Source organism: Microcaecilia unicolor, chromosome 8, assembly GCF_901765095.1.
Source record: "Microcaecilia unicolor chromosome 8, aMicUni1.1, whole genome shotgun sequence".
NCBI lineage: Eukaryota > Metazoa > Chordata > Amphibia > Gymnophiona > Siphonopidae > Microcaecilia > Microcaecilia unicolor.
The window spans coordinates 119,192,665-119,213,681 of record NC_044038.1 but is presented as its reverse complement, the minus strand read 5'-3'; the positions used below and the strand labels follow the sequence as shown (position 1 = coordinate 119,213,681).

At 51.4% G+C, this 21,017-nt stretch overlaps 1 protein-coding gene across 2 annotated transcripts in view; it reads right to left on the bottom strand.

Moving 5' to 3' along the window:
- Positions 1-21,017, bottom strand: part of MATR3 (matrin 3) — a 354,187-nt gene that overhangs the window by 124,110 nt on the left and 209,060 nt on the right. For both annotated transcript variants that reach the window (XM_030210961.1, XM_030210962.1), the window contains one exon: positions 19,642-19,809. In XM_030210961.1, the coding sequence (XP_030066821.1) occupies positions 19,642-19,809 (168 nt within the window). The remainder of the gene's footprint in view (positions 1-19,641; positions 19,810-21,017) is intronic.

The window sequence follows — 21,017 nt, the reverse complement described above, 5'->3', positions numbered from 1 at the left end:
TACTGTCTGTGAGCTGGCAGTATCGGGATGTGTGTGTAGGCATCCTTCAAGTCCAGAGAGCATAGCCAATCGTTTTCCTGAATCATGGGAAGTAGGGTGCCCAGGGAAAGCATCCTGAACTTTTCTTTGACCAGATATTTGTTCAGGGCCCTTAGGTCTAGGATGGGACGCATCCCCCGTTTTCTTTTCCACAAGGAAGTACCTGGAATAGAATCCCAGCCCTTCTTGCCCGGATGGCACGGGCTCGACCGCATTGGCGCTGAGAAGGGCGGAGAGTTCCTCTGCAAGTACCTGCTTGTGCTGGAAGCTGTAAGATTGAGCTCCCGGTGGACAATTTGGAGGTTTTGAGGCCAAATTGAGGGTGTATCCTTGCCGGACTATTTGGAGAACCCACTGATCGGAGGTTATGAGAGGCCACCTTTGGTGAAAAGCTTTCAACCTCCCCCCGACCGGCAGGTCGCCCGGCACTGACACTTGTATGTCGGCTATGCTCTGCTGGAGCCAGTCAAAAGCTCGCCCCTTGCTTTTGCTGGGGAGCCGCGGGGCCTTGCTGAGGCGCACGCTGCTGACGAGAGCGAGCGCGCTGGGGCTTAGCCTGGGCCGCAGGCTGTCGAGAAGGAGGATTGTACCTACGCTTGCCAGAAGAGTAGGGAACAGTCCTCCTTCCCCCCAAAAATCTTCTACCTGTAGAGGTAGATGCTGAAGGCTGCCGGCGGGAGAACTTGTCGAATGCGGTATCCCGCTGATGGAGATGCTCTACCACCTGCTCGACCTTCTCTCCAAAAATATTGTCCGCACGGCAAGGCGAGTCCGCAATCCGCTGCTGGAGTCTATTCTCTAGGTCGGAGGCACGCAGCCATGAGAGCCTGCGCATCACCACACCTTGAGCAGCGGCCCTGGACGCAACATCAAAGGTGTCATACACCCCTCTGGCCAGGAATTTTCTGCACGCCTTCAGCTGCCTGACCACCTCCTGAAAAGGCTTGGCTTGCTCAGGGGGAAGAGCATCAACCAAGCCCACCAACTGCCGCACATTGTTCCGCATGTGTATGCTCATGTAGAGCTGGTAAGACTGGATTTTGGCCACGAGCATAGAGGAATGGTAGGCCTTCCTCCCAAAGGAGTCTAAGGTTCTAGAGTCTTTGCCCGGGGGCGCCGAAGCATGCTCCCTAGAACTCTTAGCCTTCTTTAGGGCCAGATCCACAACTCCAGAGTCGTGAGGCAACTGAGTGCGCATCAGCTCTGGGTCCCCATGGATCCGGTACTGGGACTTGATCTTCTTGGGGATGTGGGGATTACTTAGTGGCTTGGTCCAGTTCGCAAGCAATGTCTTTTTCAGGACATGGTGCAAGGGAACAGTGGACGCTTCCTTAGGTGGAGAAGGATAGTCCAGGAGCTCAAACATTTCAGCCCTGGGCTCGTCATCCACAACCACCGGGAAGGGGATGGCCGTAGACATCTCCCGGACAAAGGAAGCAAAAGACAGACTCTCGGGAGGAGAAAGCTGTCTCAGGAGAGGGAGTGGGATCGGAAGGAAGACCCTCAGACTCCTCGTCAGAGAAATATCTGGGGTCTTCTTCCTCTTCCCACGAGGCCTCACCCTCGGTGTCAGACACAAGTTCAAGGACCTGTGTCTGCAACCTCGCCCGGCTCGACTCCGTGGAGCCACGTCCACGATGGGGGCGTCGAGAGGTAGACTCCCTCGCCCGCATCGGCGAAGCTCCCTCCGCCGACGTAGTCGGGGAGCCTTCCTGGGAGGTGGCCGCAGTCGGCACCGCAAGCGGTACCGACGTCGGGGACCTCACCCCGGGCGATGGGCCAGCCGGCGCCACGCTCGACGGTACCGGAGGCGCAAGCACCGCCAGTACCGGAGGGGTAGGGCGCAACAGCTCTCCCAGAATCTCTGGGAGAACGGCCCGGAGGCTCTCGTTCAGAGCGGCTGCAGAGAAAGGCATGGAGGCCGATGCAGGCGTCGACGTCAGAACCTGTTCCGGGCGTGGAGGCTGTTCCGGGCTGCCCAGAGTGGAGCGCATCGACACCTCCTGAACAGAGGGTGAGCGGTGCTCTCGGTGCCGATGCCTGCTGGGTGCCGAATCCCTCGGCGACCCAGAGCTCTCGGTGCCGACGCGGGGAGGAGACCGGTGTCGATGCTTCTTCGATTTCTTCCGAAGCATGTCACCGGAGCTCCCCGGCACCGATGAGGAGGACGTAGAATCCATCCGTCGCTTCCTCGGGGCAGAGGTCGAAGCAGGTCGATCCCGGGGGGGCTGTACCGCAGGAGCCCTCAGGGTAGGGGGAGACCCACCCGAAGGCTCACCGCCACCAGCAGGGGAATGGACAGCCCTCACCTGCACTCCTGACGATGCACCACCGTCCGACATCAGGAGACGAGGTCCCGGTACCACCGACGTCGATGCAGCTATCCGATGTCTCGGCGCCGATGCAGAGGGCCGATGCCTCGATGCACTGGCGGCCGAGGATGAAGGTCTGGACGCTGATGACGTCGATGCACTCGATGACCCCGATGCCGACGAAAGACCCGAGAACAAAACGTTCCACTGGGCCAATCTCGCTATCTGAGTTCGCCTTTGTAACAGGGAACACAGACTACAGTTCTGAGGACGGTGCTCGGCCCCCAGACACTGAAGACACGAAGAGTGCCTATCAGTGAGCGAGATTACCCGGGCGCACTGGGTGCACTTCTTGAAGCCGCTGGAAGGCTTCGATGTCATGGGCGGAAAAATCACGCCGGCGAAATCAAAATCCGAAATGACGAATTTGAGCACCAAAACTTTAAGGGAGAAAAATCTCGACCGAGGCCGAAAAGAGGCCTACCCCGACGACGAAAGAAAACTTACCGGGGCAAAAACTGGAAATACGGGAAGGGGCAAACGAAACCCAAGGGGGTTTTCGGAGCACTTTCTGAACGAAAAGAGAACTTTTCCGAAGAAAAACACGTCGATTAAGATAACGGACGCGCAAGGTCGACTCTCCGGGGCTCGACACGGCAAAAACACAGCCGTACCGAGTGCGGACGAAAGAAGACTGGCCGGCTCGAGCCGGTTTCGGGCGGGAAGACGGCCGCGCGGGCGCGCGAGAGCTAGCAAAGGACTTTGCTAGTGAAGATTCCGATTGGAGGGGCTGCCGTGGACGTCACCCATCAGTGAGAACAAGCAGCCTGCTTGTCCTCGGAGAATTCCTAGCACCCTGTTTGCTTTTTTGGCTGCTGCCACACACTACGCAGAAGATTTCAGCATATTATCTACAACACCGAGACTTTTTTTGAGCACTGACCCCCAAGGTGGACCCTAGCATCAAGCAAGGTCCATCATGGTCAGGTACCGGGCCCCAGCTAAGTGGTCTAGCAACTCACCCGTCCATGGCATCGGATAGGCGTCAGATACAGTACATTAAGATTCCTGTAATACACACAGAAGTGACTGAACCATCTTTCTTTGGGACAAGAAATACAGGGGAAGCCCAGGGATTTTGAGACTTCAACACCTAGACATAGCATCTCCTGCTTTATTTGCTTCACCTCAGCAGACACTCGATAAGCACTCTGCTTCAGTGGTTTATGGTCACCAGAGTCTACACTGAATAGCCAAAACAGTAATTCCTGGATTAGTAGAAAATACATCAGCATATATGTACTTAAGAACATAACAGCCGTACTGGTCAGACCAATGGTTCATCTAGCCCAGTATCTTGTTTCCAACAGTGACCAAGCCAGGTAACAAGTACTTGGCAGAAACCCAAATAAAGGCAACATTCCATGCTACCAATCCCAGGACAAGCAGTAGCTTCCCCATTTGCAGTACTGCTTTCAGCTGCTGTTTCTAAGTGGGGGTTAATTGCTCTATTACAAATTGTGTAGTTCCCCCCTGGTAATGCCTCTGTAGGAGATCAGGTATGGGTTCCCTATCCTGACACTCCTCTGGAGGGCTACATACAACTAGCACCATGGCTGTGTGATCTGCAAAGGCCTTTAACATATTTACATGTAAGGTACACTGCTTTCTGTCTTGAGAGTCCACCGAGACAGAAGTTTGTGTCAATTAAGCGACTCATGACCTTGTACGGTCCTGCCCGGTTAGCCTGAAGTTTATTCTGACGTACTGGGACTAAAACAAATATCTACTGGCCCTCATAAAAAACTCTTTCATTTCAGACTTTACGATCATACCAGCAGCTCGAATGGAAAGAATCTGGTAGATTTCTCTATGTGCAGAAATAGGGCACTACCTTTCCCAGTCCTGGTCTCCCAATGCAACAAAAGTTTTTACACCATATGTTTTAAAAGCTCATTAAATCTTTTCTCTAACCCATTAGTTTCAGAGTGATAAGGGGGGGTACGGACAGATTGGGATACTGGGTACCAAAGTCCACCACTGTCAGTATATACCTATTCACAGCCTGGCTAGGGAAAGCTTAGAGACTCCACTATGACCACAGCTATCCTCTCAAACGGCTCACTGATAATGTGTAAAGGTTTCAGGAGCGGGTGAACTTCGGGCTTACCCACTCTCTGGCATGCACCACAGGCTCAATAATAGTCAACTATGACTTGAGGTACTCCAGGGCCAGTAGATGTGGTGTGTCAGTCTGATGCATGTGCGTGTCACTCCCTGATGGCCTGCTAGTGGAATGTCATGTGCAATCCGCAGTTGTCTGTATGCTTTGGGCACTATAAATTGTCTATTTCATGTCCAGGGCCTATTAAGATCAACAGATCAGTCTCTCTGTACAGCAAGTCCCATTTCCATATGATGCGATCTTTAAGGGTCTCATTGGTTGGCTGATCTTGACCTGGAAGCACTGCTGCAGAGGGCTGGTCAGAATGTAGCACTTCTTAGAAAGCATGGCTCTACCCTACATCAGCACCTATAGCTGGAAGGGACTCTTGATGGTGACTTGTCAAATCAGTGTCAGTCTGATTATTAGGTGTATCATTCACAGCCCTGGTCACCTCAGGAACTGGAACACTTCTTACTGTTGCTTGGTCAGCTGGTTCCACCTGGACGGGCTTAGGACCTGGAACTGGAGAGGTGGTCTGTGCTGGTACCGTTTGTTGGGCTGCCTGTGTCTGACTTTTGGTCACCATGGCAGAAACGCAGACTCTACTGTCAATGGTAATGTTCATTGGACCATGTTGGTTCCACACAACACTGGTACCAGCATATTCATTATTCTTTGTATCCAGGCTTATTACCCCAATCCAGGTATAATCGAGCAATGGATTGTCTCTCTAGATCCATTGTCTAATACTAGATATGCAGTGCGCCCTGGAAGAACAGCCAGCTCTGGTTATAAGGTCATGCTAGAGCCAGTGTCCACGAGCCTAGTTACCTGGATCTGATTAGTGTTGCGGAAACCCATCTGCTACCTTAACTGACAAATGACAAGTAGTTTTGTGCCACGGCTACTGTGTAGGCCTCTTTCACAGAGCTGGAAATACCCACAAAAGCTGCCAGTTTTAGTGCAGGCTTGAAGGTTTGCCTACTCTCTCTCTGAGGTTGCAAGAATATTCAACTTAGGGTCGTAACTGCTCTTAGATCCTGGCTGTTGCAGATACGGACTGCTTCTCTCTGCCAACCAGAGACGATGAGCCATAAAAATGTCAGCTGCTTTCTCCAGTACAAGCTGCTGATCTTGAACATGTTCTCACCTCTGGAGAACAGCACTGTGCTTCAGTACCATCAGGTTTTGGCAGTCCCCAGGTATTAACCTCAGATCCACCGTTATCTGGATCACAAACTCACTGTGGGTATTCCACTCCCTTTTCCAAAGTCCGAAACTTTAGTCTGTCGGCCTTGGGGTAATGATGTTAACAGTTCAAAAAAAGCTCTGTGCACCTCCTCAAACTGGGACCATATCTCCATGGACAATCCTTGGAATGCCTCAAGTGCTCTTGGAATGCCTCAAGTGCTCTATCAGTGAACTTTCTTCCCAAATAGTGCACCCACTCTCTCAGGAATCTCATTAAGGCAGCACATTTTATGAAAGGCAGTTAGATACCCATCAATGTCACTTCAGATATCAAACTGCGCAAACAAGTTGGGCCCAATCTGGGTTGTGTATCCTGCCTCTGGCCTTGGTGCAGAGGATGGGCTGTAGCTGGAATTTATGTTCCTCTCATCACCGTCTGCTTGTTCCTCTTGCCGCTGTCGCTTTTCCATGTAGATCCGCCAGATGTCTGATCACAGCAAGTATGGTCTTCCCCAGGAGTAGAACTCCAAACAAGCAAGTCCTGCAACTCATCCTCGCTGGGGTAATCCAGTTGCTCTCATTTTAGGTTATGCATATCCGGTGTCTTGGCCGCTGCTAGTTACCATCAGCACACAGCTAACCAACTAACACTACCCAGAGAAACTGAATGGAGACTGCAGATAAAAAAAAACCCACTCAACCCCTCAGTGGATGGTGACCCTCACCTAACACAATCAGCCCGGCAATCCCACTGCGTTATCATCAGAAAAGGGGGTCTATCAGTCTATCAAGTAACACCTCGGTGTCATTCTTAACGTTGAAATCCTCTGCTCAGTGTGCTGCTGCGGCAGCTAAAAAAAAGCAAACAGCATGTTAGGTATTAGGAAAGATATAAAAAACAAAAGTGAGGATGTTATAATGCCTTTGTATCGGTCCATGTTGTGACTGCACCTCAAATATTGTGTTCAATTCTGGTCGCCGCGTCTCAAAAAAGATATAGTGGAATTAGAAAAGGTACAGAGAAGGGCGACAAAAATGATAAAGGGGATGGGACGACTTCCCTATGAGGAAAGACAGAAGCATCTAGGGCTCTTCAGCTTGGAGAAGAGATGGCAGATCTTCAACTCCTCCTGATGCGATACGATATCTGCATGAAGGATCTGAACAGCAAAAACAAAGTCAGACAGGGAGGGATCATGGATTCATCTGCTGTGACTAAAGGAAAGAAAATTACCAAGGTAAGAACCTAATTTTCCATTCCTTGTCATCAACAGCAAATGAATCCATTAACTGATGGGATGTACAAAAGCACTCCCTACATAGGGTGGGAACAGGCAACTCCGCGAGCAAGCACCTGCACCCAAAAATGTGCATCCTGCTTCACTGTGACAACCAGCCTGTAATGCTGTACAAACGAGAGCTGAGAAGCCCAAGTAGCCGCACGACAGATCTCTTGAAGAGAAAGGACACCCGTTTCAGCCCACGAGGAGGAAATCACTCTCGTGGAATGCGCTTTAAAAGCTTCAGGCGGAGACCGTCCTGAAAGCAGATATGCAGAAAAAAATGACTTCCCTGAGCCAACGGGCTATAGTGGCCTTAGATGCCGTACACCCGTGTCGAGGACCTGTCAACAATACAAAAAGATGATCAGAAGTCCTGAAGTCATTTGACATCTGTCGATACTGCAACAGAGCCCTGCGCGCACACAAAAGCCACAATTGCCCAAAGGAATCCGGAAAGTCCTCCCTAGAGAAGGAAGGTAGAAAAATTGGCTGGTTCAGGTGAAACGCTGAAACCACCTTAGGCAGGAAAGAAGACACTGTACGTATCGTTACCCCGGACTCTGAGAACTACAGAAAAGGATCCAGACAAGAAAGCGCCTGGAGCTCAGATACGCGTCTAGCCAATGTCATGGCCACCAAAAAGACTGGTCTTGAGTCACATCCTTCTCAAAAGCTCACCTAAGCGGCTCAAAAGATGAACGTTGAAGAGCCTTCAACACCAGCCCCAGGTTCCAGGCCGGACACGGCACCCGCACAGGAGGACGGAGCCGAAGCGCCCCTCTGAGAAATCGGACAATGTCCGGATGAGAAGCAAGGGACAAGCCAGAGACTTTCCCTTGGAAGCATGCCAACACTGCCACTTGAACCTGAAGGGAATTGTAAGCCAGGCCTTTTTGTAGGCTGGCCTGCAAAACATCCAGGAACGAGACTGTAGCCCGCGCGGGTGTGACTGCTTCTGAACCACACCACGCCTCAAACTTGCACCAGATCCGAGCATACGCTGCAGAAGTAGACTGCTTGCGGGCCTGCAAGAGAGTGGAGATGACCATGTTTGAGTAGCCCTTGTCTCTCAATTACGCCCTCTCAAGAGCCAGGCCGTAAGACCAAATCAGCAGGGATCCTCCATAGTCACTGGCCCCTGAACCAACAGGTTCGGCACTAGAGGCAACGGAAGTGGAGCCTCCACCAGCATCTGACGAAGGTCCACGTACCACGGACACCTTGGCCAATCCGGAGCGACGAGGATCACCAATCCTTGGTGCATTCGAATCCTCAGAAGGACTCGCCCTATAAAGGGCCAAGGAGGGAACACATATAGGAGGCTGGAGGGCCAGGGCTGAGCCAGAGCATCCAACCCCGCCTAGCGAGGATCTCGCCTTCTGCTGAAAAAAGCGAGGGACTTTGGCGTTTGCACTTCACGCCATTAGATTCAAACCGGGAGCCCCCCATTTGGCACAGATCTGAAGAAAAATTTCTTCTGCCAGTTCTCATTCTGCCGGGTCGATCTGATGTCTGCTGAGGAAATTGGCTTGCACGTTGCTCTGACCTGCTATCTGAGCTGCAGACAGCAGATCCAAGTGGAGCTCGGCCCAGTGGAAAATCTGAGCAGCCTTCGCGGCCAGGGCCCTGCACTGAGTGCCGCCCTGATGACTGATGCATGCCACTGCTGTCGTGTTCTTTGACAGCACCCGGACAGGAAGCCCCTTTAGTCTTGTGGAAGGCCAGAAGAGCCTGAATTTTATCGCTGTCCATTCCAAGCGATTGATGGACCATCTCGCTTCCACGGGTGTCCACTGACCCTGAGCATAGCTTCCCTGGCAATGAGCTCCCCAGCCCAAAAGGCTGGCATCTGCTATCACCAGGCACCAAGCGCAAGCGGCATTCCCTGTCGCAGCACCCTGTCGGAGAGCCACCAATCCATACTGTGCCAGGCCACAGGGAGCCACGATAATCTGCGTTGGTATTCCTGGGAGATCAGAGACCACTGCTGAAGCAGAGCAATCTGCAGCGGCCTCATGTGAGCTCTCACCCAGGGAACCACCTCCACGGTGGCCGTCATCGACCCCAGGAGCTGAACAAAGTCCCAAGCTCGAGAGCGAGGTATCCGCAGGAGCAGACATACCTGGTTCTGAAGCTTGCACCGCCTGTGGTTGGGGAGAGAGACGAACCCCGAGGCCGTGTCGAACCAGACTTCCAAATACTCGAGACAGATGGGGTCAGGTGACTTTCGGGCAAATTGATCACCCAGCCTAGAGTCTGAAGAACAGTTATAAATCTGGTCGTGGTGAGTCGGCTCTCATCTGCCGAATCCGTCCTGATGAGCCAGTCGTCTAAATACGGGTGAACTCTGATACCCTCTCGCCTGAGAAAGGCAGCTACTACCACCACCACCACCTTGGAAAAGGTACGGGGACTTGTGGCCAGGTCGAAAGGCAAGGCCTGAAACTGGAAATGTTGCCCAAAACTGCAAATCGGAGAAACCGCTGATGCAGAGGCCAAATAGGAATGTGCAGATATGCTTCCTTTAGGTCCAGAGACATGGGAAACTCTCCTGGCTGTACCGCCGCTATGACGGAGCGCAGGGTTTCCATGAAAAAATGTCACACTCTTAGGGCCTAGTTGACTCTTCGTAAGTTGAGGATCGGTCTGAAAAACCCGCTTTTCCGAGGGACCACAAAATAAATGGAGTAGCAACTGCAGCTGCGTTCGGCGGGAGGCACTGGAATCACCGCTCCGAGGTGCAGCAAGACTTGCAAGATCTCCTCTACCGCCGCCCGTTTGACAGCAGTGCCGCCATCGAGACTCCAAAAAAGTGTCTCGCACCGGGGCGATCAGATCCAGCACCCACTGATCCAAAGTAATCTTGGTCCACTCCTCGAAGATGGAAAGACGACCCCCTACTGTAGGAATCGACGAGTGGACCAGCGTCCTATCATTGTGGAGGACGCCCCTGAACTCCTATCCATTGGCCGGCCGCTGCGGAACGTTTGTCCAAGTGAAAGGAGTTCCTCTGCTGAAAACGAGCCCGTTGAGAAAACCCAGCAGAGTGCCCCGGGCGATACCTGCAAGCTTCACGGAAACATGGCCTGAAAGAGGAGGGAAAAACAGGACTTTTGGAAGAAGGCCGCGGCCTATCCTCAGGTAACTGTTGGGATTTAGAGTCCCCTAGGTATTTAATCTTCTCCAATTCCTCTCCAAATAACAGAAGGCCCCGAAAGGGCAACCTCACCAGCCTCTGCTTAGAGGTCATGTCAGCAGCCCAATGCCGCAGCCAAAGAAAGCGGCGGGCAGAAACCGCCACAGACAACTGCTTAGCCGAAGCTCTGACCAGATCATAAAGGGCATCAGCCAAAAACGACAGGGCAGACTCCATACGCGGACCACCCTCAGAGGGGGAACTCGCACCATCCTCGGGTTGATCAACCGCCTGCTGTAACCAGGACAGACAGGCACAGGCTGCATATCACCGCCCATAAGGGAAGGCCCGAGATTTCAAAGGACCGCTTCAGCTCAGATTCTAGCCGCTGGTCCGGCATATCTTTCAAAGCGACCACTCCCTCCACCGGGAGAGTGGTCTTAGTCACGGCTGTGACTAACGCATCCACTTTAGGCATCCCAAAAGGGGCCAAGTGATCCTCACTCAGAGGGTAAAGCTGACTCACAGCCATGACTACCTTTGAAATCAGCTCTTGGATAGAGTCATGCACAGGAAAAGCCCGAAAAGGCTTCTTGGTACTAGCCATCCTAGGATTAACCGAGGAGGCATCGCCCTCGGCTGAATCTTCAATAGAAAGGGCCTGCAAGGTGTCAGAAATTAGCACTGGCAGCTCAATTCAGTAGAAAATCCACACCGTTTTAGGATCATCCAAATCCTGTGGCAAACAGGGACCCTCATCTGGCTCATCCGTCCATGAGGGCCTACCAGACTCCTCAGACTCCCCACAGTCTGACCAGAGGAGGGAAAAGGGAGAGGCGCCACCCTCAGACGGGGAATTTACCCATCTACTTTTAGCGTCAGTCCAATGCTCGGGGGAAGAAGGAAACTCAGGAGCCAACACTGGACTATCAAAATCTGGAGGGAATCCAGCCAGCAACGCGATGTCAGATGCCTCCAGAAGAGTCCTTTTTAACATAAAGGCCTTAAAAAAAAAAAAAAAAAAAACTCACCCTGGCCCTCTACCCCCAGAATTAGGAGAAGCGGAGGAAAGAGCTCCTTTAGCAGCCTCAGAATGAGGCCTCCCTCTGCACTCAAACTCCTCCATAACGCTTCCAAAATGGAGCCCGCTGCCAGCTCCATCGAGCGGGAAAAATCACCGCTCTCCATGCCCGTACTAGCATGAGCGTCTAAGGAGCACGCACTGCAAAGCCCTGTTTACCACATCCGGAGCAGCGCTTAATGCCTTCAGCAGCCATTGCCTGACCGGACAGAAATATAGAAATGAAATGGCGGCTTCACTCCAAAACTTACCCCGCACAGAACGCAGTCCACGGGAACCTCTCTGGAGGAGCTGGCACTCTCACCTCAGAAGACCGAGTCAATGAGCTCTGGTCAAGCAGCACTGAACCAGAATCTCTGAAGAATGCCTCAGAACAGCCATGCTGTAAAAGTGCGCTTTTTTTTTTTTTTTTAAACTGTGAGGAAAGTTGGAGGCAGGCAGCAAAAGAGGGACTCCGGGAGGCGGGGGCGGTAAGGCAGGGACAGGGAACAAAACCAAGTATGCCTTCAACGTGGGCGACACCAGCCACAACACCCCCACACAGGAGCCACCCCAGGCAGAATTCCAGGAGCTGATCAAGCGACGTCCACACCTGCTGGGAGATAGAGATATACTGAAAGCAGAAGGGGCTAGCCGTTCAAGATCACTGTGGTTTTTCAGTGCTATCTCCACCTGCTGGTAGGCGGACACAACCCATCAGTTAATGGATTCATCTGCTGTTGATGACAAGGAATGAGTGGAGTGGAATGGGTAAACGTGAATCGTTTACTCTTTCCAAGCCCCTAAGCTAAAGAGCTCTGCGAGCCGTCAAAGCCAGAGCCATATTCTTAGCCGAAGCCCTTAGCAAATCATAAAGGGTGTCCGCCAAAAATGAAGACCCCATCTCCAATTTGGCCAGGTCCTGAACCAAACCAGTCCTATCTAATGCAGGCTCATCCAAGAGCTTCTCCGCCCAACGGAAACAAGTTCTGGCTACCAAGCCCCCACACACAGAGGCTTGCAAGGCCAAAGCCGACAAATCAAAGCTGCGCTTCAGAAAAGAATCTAGCTTCCTTATCGTGAGGATCTCGTAAGGCTGTACCGCCATCCACCGGAATGGCCGTAGCCTTAGTAACCGCCGTAACCACTGCATCCACAGTAGGTGGTTTGAGCAGGGCCAAATCTTCCGGAGGCAAGGGATACAGCCGCGCCATAGCCCTAGACACCTTACAAGCAGCCTCCGGCACAGACCATTCCTGAAAAACCATGTCCCTGGTGTCTGAATTCATGGGAAAGGAATGGGAGGCTCTTCGAATCCCCTTCATCAAGGGATCTACCTAGGGTCCCTCCGCAGAGGGAGTGGCCGCCGGAGCAAACTTCAAAGTAGAGATCACCTGATCAATGAGCTCTAACAACTTCTCCTTATGAAAAATGTGAACCACTGAAGAATCTTCCCCAGGCCTTAGCCCATCCTAATCCTCAGACACATCCGAGATCCTCCTCTCCTGAGTCACTCCAAATGTCCGACCCAGGCAGAGAAAGTATCTCCGTAGGCTCCAAAATATCCACCCGTGGGCGCTTAACTCTCACTGAGCTAGCAGCCTCTGGGAAACCAACAGCCTGAGGGGCCAGCTCTCCAGGCATTATACAGAGACCAAACAAACTCAGGGGGGAAGCCAGACCCCCCTGACACTGCTGAAGCTCCAACAACACTTCCCGCAGTCTCCGCGATGGACCCCCTCGCTCCCGGTCCATCGTGTGATCCGTGACTAAACCAGGGGTGCTTCCCGCCACACACGGGTCCCCTGGCGCCGGTACGGAATGTGCGGCCAAAAGGGCCGCGCTTCCCGCCAAAAACGGCTCCGTCGAGGCCGACCCGGGACGCGCAGCCAAAATGGGAAAATTAGGTTCTTACCGTGATAATTTTCTTTCCTTTAGTCATAGCAGATACAGCCATTACAGATGGGTTGTGTCCATCAACCAACAGAGGGAGATAGAGAGCACACTTTTTTCAGTGCCTCATACCAGCTTGCTCCACTGCCTCTCTTCAGTATTTGAAGCTTCCAAAGCAGTATGGCAAACCACAATGGGAATAACATGAGCTTTCCTCACAGCGAACGATGGCCCTTTAACAAAGGGCATTAACTCAGAATGGAGGGAATGAAACATCCTCCCGGAGGGCATAAACTCATCCTCCCGGAGGGAATAAACTCATCCTCCAAAACATGAAACTGGAGGGAATTAAGTCATCCTCCTTTAATTGAACAAGAATCCTGAAGACTGTTTTCCGACTTCCTCCCAAGGACGGAATCTCCAGGAAACATGAACAGAACCTGAAATAGATTTACAGCAGATAGCAATCAAACAGGGAGGGATCATGGCTGCATCTGCTATGACTAAAGGAAAGAAAATTATCATGGTAAGAACCTAATTTTCCCTTCCTTGTCATCAAGCAGATGCAGCCATTACAGATGGGATGTATGAAAGCAATCCCTAGATAGGGTGGGAACAAGCCACACCACGCGCCAGCACTTGCGTTCCAAAATGTGCGTCCCTCCTAGCAGCCACATCCAGCCTGTAATGTCGGGCAAAAGAGCTTAGAAGCCCATGTTGCTGCACTACAAATCTCTTGAAGAGTGTGTGCTCCAGTTTCAGCCCAAGAAGAGTAAATTCCTCTAGTGGAATGCGCCTTAAAGGCATCAGGCGGAGGCCGGCCGGCAAGCAAATAAGCTGAAAAGATAGATTCTTTGAGCCAGCGGGCAATAGTGGCTTTAGACACTGGAGACCCTCTGCGAGGACCTGATAGCAAAACAAACAGATGATCAGAGGTCCTGAAAGAGTAAGTAACTCGCAGATACTGCAGCAGAGTCTTGCGCACGTCCAACAGGTGCAATTGCCCAAAAGATTCTGGAAACTCCTCCTTGACAAAGGAGGGCAATAAAATAGGTTGGTTTAGGTGAAACGCTGAAACCACCTTAGGCAAGAAGGAAGGCACGGTCCGAACCGTGACCCCGGACTCCGAAAATTGCAGAAAAGGGTCTCTACAGGACAGCGGCTGGAGCTCTGACACCCGTCTCGCCGAAGTAATGGCCACTAAAAAGATGGCCTTCAGTGTCAAATATGTCTCTGAAGCACGCTGAAGCGGTTCAAAGGGAGCACCCTGAAGGGCTTTCAGCACTAGCCCCAGGTTCCAAGCTGGACAAAGTGCAAGCACGGGAGGACGGAGCCGAAGCACCCCTCTAAGAAACCGTGTCACATCTGGATGAGCAGCTAAAGACACGCCTTCAACCTTGCCACGCAGGGAGGCCAACGCTGCCACTTGCACCTGCAGGGAATTACAGGCCAAGCCTATTTTGTACACCATCCTGCAAAAAGTCCAGAATCGGCGAAACAGGAGCCCGCAGGGGTGTGATCTCTTTGGAAGCACACCAGACTTCAAACTGGCGCCAAATTCTGGCATAAGCAACGGAAGTGGAACACTTGCGGGCTTGCAGGAGAGTGGTAATTACTTTATTGGAATAGCCTTTGTCTCTCAATTGCCAGGCCACAAGACCAAATCGGCTGGCGTCCTCCATGGTCACCGGACCCTGTGACAACAGGTTGGGAACCAGAGGTAACTGAAGGGGATCCTCTACGAGCATCTGTCGGAGGTCTGCATACCAAGGCCTCCTGGGCCAATCCGGGGCGATGAGAACCACTTCTCCTGGATGCAGCCGAATCCGCAGGAGCACTCGCCCTATCAAGGGCCACGGAGGGAGCACATACAGTAGGCCCGGAGGCCAGGGTTGAGCCAAGGCATCCAACCCCGCCGAGCGAGGATCTCTCCGTCTGCTGAAAAGGCACGGGACTTTGGCATTGATGCTTGTCGCCATTAGATCCATCACGGGCTTGCCCCACTTGGCACATATCTGCAGGAATACTTCGTCTGCAAGTTCTCACTTCGCTGGATCGATCTGATGCCTGCTTAGATAATCGGCTTGCACGTTGCTCTGACCTGCAATGTGAGCTGCCGACACTGTAGATGCAGCTTGGCCCAGTGGCAAATTTGTTCGGCCTGCGCAGCTAGAGCTCTGCACTGAGTGCCGCCTTGTTGATTTATGTAGGCCACTGCTGTCCTGTTGTCCGACATCACTCTGACAGCCAATCCTTCCAGGGTCACTTGAAAAGCCAGAAACGCCTGAAACACCGCTTTCAACTCTAGGCGGTTGATGGACCACTCCGACTCCTTGGGTGTCCATAGACCCTGGGCATGCTTCCCCTTGCAATGTGCGCCCCAGCCTTTCAGGCTGGCATCTGTCACCACTAGGCACCAATCGGAGAGCGCCAGCGGCATTCCTCGCCACAGCATGCTGTCTGAGAGCCACCACTCCATACTGAGTCTGGTCGCAGGGAGCCAAGAGAGTCTGCATTGATAATCCTGAGATACTGGAGACCATCTTTGGAGTAGAGCATACTGTAGAGGTCTCAGGTGCGCTCTCGCCCAGGGCACCAGTTCCATGGTGGCTGTCATCGATCCCAGCAGCTGGACAATGTCCCAAGCTCGCGGGCGGGGCATCCTCAGGAGCAGACGGACCTGATTCTGAAGCTTGCACCGCCTTTGCTCGGGTAGGTGCACATACCCCGAGGCTGTGTCGAACCTGGCCCCCAAATATTCTAGAGACTGCGAGGGGGTCAGGTGACTTTTGGCCAAATTGACGACCCAGCCCAGAGATTGAAGTACTGAGACCACTCTGGCTGTTACATGCTGACTCTGCAGCAGAGTTTGCTCGAATGAGCCAATCGTCCAGGTACAGGTGAACCCGAATACCCTCTCGCCTTAGAAAGGCAGCTACCACCAGCATAACCTTCGAAAAGGTGCGGGGAGCTGTGGCGAGGCCAAAAGGCAAGGCCCGGAACTGGAAATGCTTTCCCATCACCGCAAACCTCAGAAACTTCTGGTGCGGGGCCAAATTGGCATGTGCAAGTAAGCTTCTTTCAGGTCCAGAGACGTGAGAAACTCTCCTGGCTGTACTGCCGCAATGACGGAGCGCAGGGTTTCCATGTGAAAATGCCTCACTCTCAGGGACTTGTTAAGCCCAGAATAGGGCGAAAAGACCTTCCTTTTCGCGGCACCACAAAGTAGATGGAGTAGCGGCCGCAGCCGTGTTCGGCGGGAGGTACCGGGGACACGGCCCCTATCTGAATCAGACCTTGCAAAGTCTCCTCTACCGCCTCCCGTTTGGCGGCAGAACCGCATCGGGACTCCACAAACACGTCTCTTACAAGGGCGTCGAATTCTATTCTGAAACCGTCTCTTATCAGGTCCAAGACCCACTGATCTGAGGAAATGTTGGCCCACTCCTCGGCAAAGAGGGAAAGACGTCCTCCGATGACAGGACTCGAGGAGAGGGCCGGCGCACCATCATTGAGAGGGTCGCCCCTGAACTCCAGGCCTTGAGCCAGTGGCAATGGAACGTTTGTCTGAGCGAAAGGAGTTCCTCTGCTGAAAACGGGCACGAGAAGTGAACCCAGCAGAACGCCCTGGGCGGTACCTTCGAGCTTCACGGAAGCGAGGTCTGTAAGAGGAGTGGACCGCCGCACCCTTAGAGAAAGGCCGAGGCCTATCCGTGCAAGCGCTGGGGTTTAGCCTCACCCAGGCCCTTCACAATTTTCTCCAACTCCTCACCAAACAGAAGGCCTTGAAAGGGCAACTTCACCAACCTTTGCTTAGAGGCCATGTCCACCGCCCAATGCCGTAGCCAAAGAAGAAGGCGAGCCACCACTGCTATTGCCATGTGTTTAGCCGAAGCTGACAATATCGTAAAGGGCATCAGCAAGAAAGGACAAGGCCGACTCCATCCGCGGAGCCACATCTGAAAAGGGCTCCGCTCCATCACCGGGCTGTTCCACTGCCTGTTGCAACCAAGCCAGGCAGGCTCTAGCAGCATAACAACTGCATGCAGATGCCCGAATAGTGAGACCTGCAATTTCAAATGACCGTTTAAGTGCTGATTCCAGTCTACGGTCTTGAATATCCTTCAGGGCAACACCTCCTTCAACAGGGAGGGTAGTTCTCTTTGTCTCAGCTGTGACTAGGGCATCCACTTTAGGCATAGCAAAGCGAGCCATATGCTCCTCACTCAGAGGGTATAATTGCCCCAAAGCCCTGGAAACTTTCAAAGGTCCCTCGGGGTGAGCCCATTGAGCCGAAATAAGCTCTTGGATGGAGTCATGCAAAGGAAAGGCTCGAGCAGGCTTTTTGGTACTAGCCATCCTAGGATTCACAGAAGAGGCTATGCCACTGGCAGGGTCCTCAATAGAGAGAGCCTGCAGGGCATCAGAAATAAGCACAGGCAGCTCATCACGGTGGAAAATCCTCATCGCGGATGGATCGTCCAGATCCTGAGTCACTTCTGCACCAGACTGGCTCCTCAGACCATGAAGGATGAAGGCCTGCCAGAGTCCTCCGAATCCTCGCAGCCCGACCGGGGGGGGGGGGGGGGGGGGGGGAATGGAGGTGCAGCACTCTATGAAGGGGAAAGAGCCCTTCTGCGCTTCATATTCTGCCAATTATCAGGGAATACTAACTGCCGGGGCTAGTAGCTCTCATATCAGCCTCACTCCGAGGCCTCCCCCCCCAGGCTCAGGAATCTCCGTCTCAGCGGAGGTCGCGCCATGTGGTAAATTCAAAATAGCGTCCGCTGCCAGCTCAGAGCGCAAAGAATCGTCGCTCGCCATGCTCGGGACGGCTCTAACGTCTGTACAGCACGATTTACAGAGCCCCGCTGCTGATCTGCGCTTGCCACACTTGGAACAGCGCTTTACTGTCTCCGCAGCCATCGCCGACAACGGCGGTAAAATTCAAAATGGCCAAATCGCCCCGATCGCAGGCCCAACCCAGAGGAGTCAGAAAACACTCTTACCTCACTGGACCGAGTATCACAGCTCCGGTCCCACAGAAAAAGGCAAGGAAAAACCTCTGTTCCTTTTTTTTTTTTTTTAAACGCTGTGAGGAAAGCAGAGGTAAATAGAACTCCGGAGGCTCAGGTGAGTGGGAAAGGCAGGGAAAGGGCGAACCTATGTGCCTGCATCCACTGTTGGTGGGGAAGGACAGGGAAAGCTAAGCAATGTGTCCACATCCACGGAGGTATGGGTAAGGCAGGAAAGGGCGAACCTATATGCCTTTAAAGTGAAGCTGCTATACCCTCCAATACCCCTGGCTAACAACTGGCAAAAGCACAGGAGCAACCTCCAGGCAGATTTTAGATGGAGCTCGAAGAAGCTGCAGCCACTCTGCTAGGGGAGATAGAGAATACTGAAGAGAGGCAGTGGAGCAAGCTGGTATGAGGCACTGAAAAAAGTGTGCTCTCTATCTCCCTCTGCTGGTTGATGGACACAACCCATCTGTAATGGCTGCATCTGCTTGATGACAAGGAAGGGCGCGTTTCCCCGCCAAAACCAGCCCCGCCGTTTGCCGGCCCGGAATGTGCTGTCAAATCACCGCCCAACAACTCCGCCGACTCTGGGGAAAGCACGGGGGGGGGGGGGGGGGGGGCAAGAGCGCTGACAATGTAGGCTCCCGACAAAATTTACATTGGCCACCTTTCACTTCAACGCTGCGCTTCGCGCAAAACCGACACCTGGCCAGCTTAGACATAATGGCTGCGAACACAATAAAAACAAATAGTTGCTTAGTGCTCTGACAAACTAATAAGCAAAATCACTTAAGGCAAGAACGCCCTTGAAGACGTTTTATCTCTGGACTGCCACAAGAACGGCCAAAATAGCAGCCTTTTAAAAACTTTTTTTTTTTTAAACCTCGTTGCTGATGCCTAAACGCCTCAAGGGTACAGAACGAGGTCTGTAGCCGAGGTCAAGCAGTCCTCCAGAGGAACAGCACAGGGGGAGGGACCTGGCCACCCGGGTGTGACACCCCACAGGGAATAAGAAGCCCCTTAGGACTTACACACTGTAATAGAGATCCAAGTGTGGGTTCTCTAACTTTTACAATCCAACGTAGAATCCCCAAACGTGCCTACCAGACTGAGTACACTGCACAGGCTGCACACATCTACCCTCTGCTGAGACTGAGAAAATACTGGTTAGTAGAAGGTCTGCACAGGCTACTTGTATAAGAAGTTTTAGTGTTCTCAGTCTCCCTCTGCTGGTAGGAGTGCATAACCCAAGCGTCTTGAACGGTCTGGAGGATTGCTGAGGAAGTTTTACTTTAATCATAAAGCTTATACATATAAAAAAGCTGACTCCAATAGGTGAAAGTTATATATGGCAAGCTTAAACTGTACCACAACTACATTTTGCGAAGAAAGCTTTGTATCAAGTGTTCAGTCTTGCTTATTGACAAGCAATACCAACTGTACAGTCTCTCGAAAGAAAGGGAGAAAGGGAGAGAGAGAGAGAGAGAGAGAGACTGAACAAAATAGCCTACATCCAACTACATTTCATCCCAGCAATACCTGACTCTTCATCCTCATCAAGATGTAGGTGTTTATCTTCCCAAAGGGCTCAATCATTTTGATTAAAGCACTGTCCGAGTACCCTGAATGGGGCAAGTTACTCAGATGGATTACACGGCCCAACTCTGGTTTAGGTTCAGCATTCGGATCAGACTTCACTTCTGGTTTCTGAAGGGAAAAAAAAATGGAAGGTCAAAATGCTTATATCATTATACAAGTTCTGTATTAACCTATGCTCAGGTTGAACAAGTATTCTTGTTTGTTCCCAAAAAGCACACTACTGAAACTTTGATGAGGCAAGATTCAATTTTTAGTCATTGGGACAAAATAAGTGGACAACTCTAACTCAAGGACAGTACACCACTTTCCAGAGAACCACATTGTCAAAAATGATTTCCTTCAAAACAATGTGCAGACTATCTATATTTTTTCTGATCTCTTCTAAAAACATGCCTCCATAAATTACAAGCACTGTAGAACATATATGTACTTTTTAGCCAGCCTAAGGGGTGAACAATTTTCAAATGCCAAATTTACATAAATAATTGTCCTCCCACTGAAACCTATTAGGAAAGGATTTTACAAATTCTCAATATCTACTTTTTTTTTTAATGGTGAGGTAGGAGCAGCAAGAATATGGTGGGTTAGTTTCTTCTTTGGCAATACACAACTCCTTCATCCCTCCTCCTCCAGTTCACTTTCACTTCCTGCAGCCTTATTCTTTCTTCTCTCTCCACAGTTCACTCCTCATGGCCTCAACTGGGGTCCACAGTTTGCAGTTGCAGCTGTTTTGGGTTTTCTACAAAGGTTATGACGAGTTTTTTTTTTAATTATTTCTGAATACTCCACAATTGTTTTTTCATATTGAAAGAGTATGTTATATAGATCAAAACACAAAATGTATTCTCAAATCAATTTATTGATCAAGCCTAATTTATGGAAAATAGTCCACTGGTCTAACACTATTAGAATGATGGACAGACTTAAAATTGATACAGCTGAATTTTGAGTCAAGGTTAAGTTTCTGAACGTGCAGATTAAGTGGCAACAAACTGGAATTGTGTCAGTGGGAACATTTTGGATGCAAGTGCTCCTATAATTGAGAAAGTTTGGTTATCTGGATAGTCCTTCAGTGGTTTCATAAGGAGCAACTGTTGGAGATTGGAGAGGAAGTGGATAAAATGTAACAGAAAATAGAATGCAATGGGAAAAATTCTTTAAAACTACAATACCAAATTTGTAGGGGAAAAAATATACTATTCTAAGTTAATTGGGCCAGATACTGTACTGTAGATAAAAGAAAACTTGTACATCATTTGACTAAATTAAGTGATTTAATATATTCAAATTCCTGGTGCCAAAAACTAGCTTTCCAC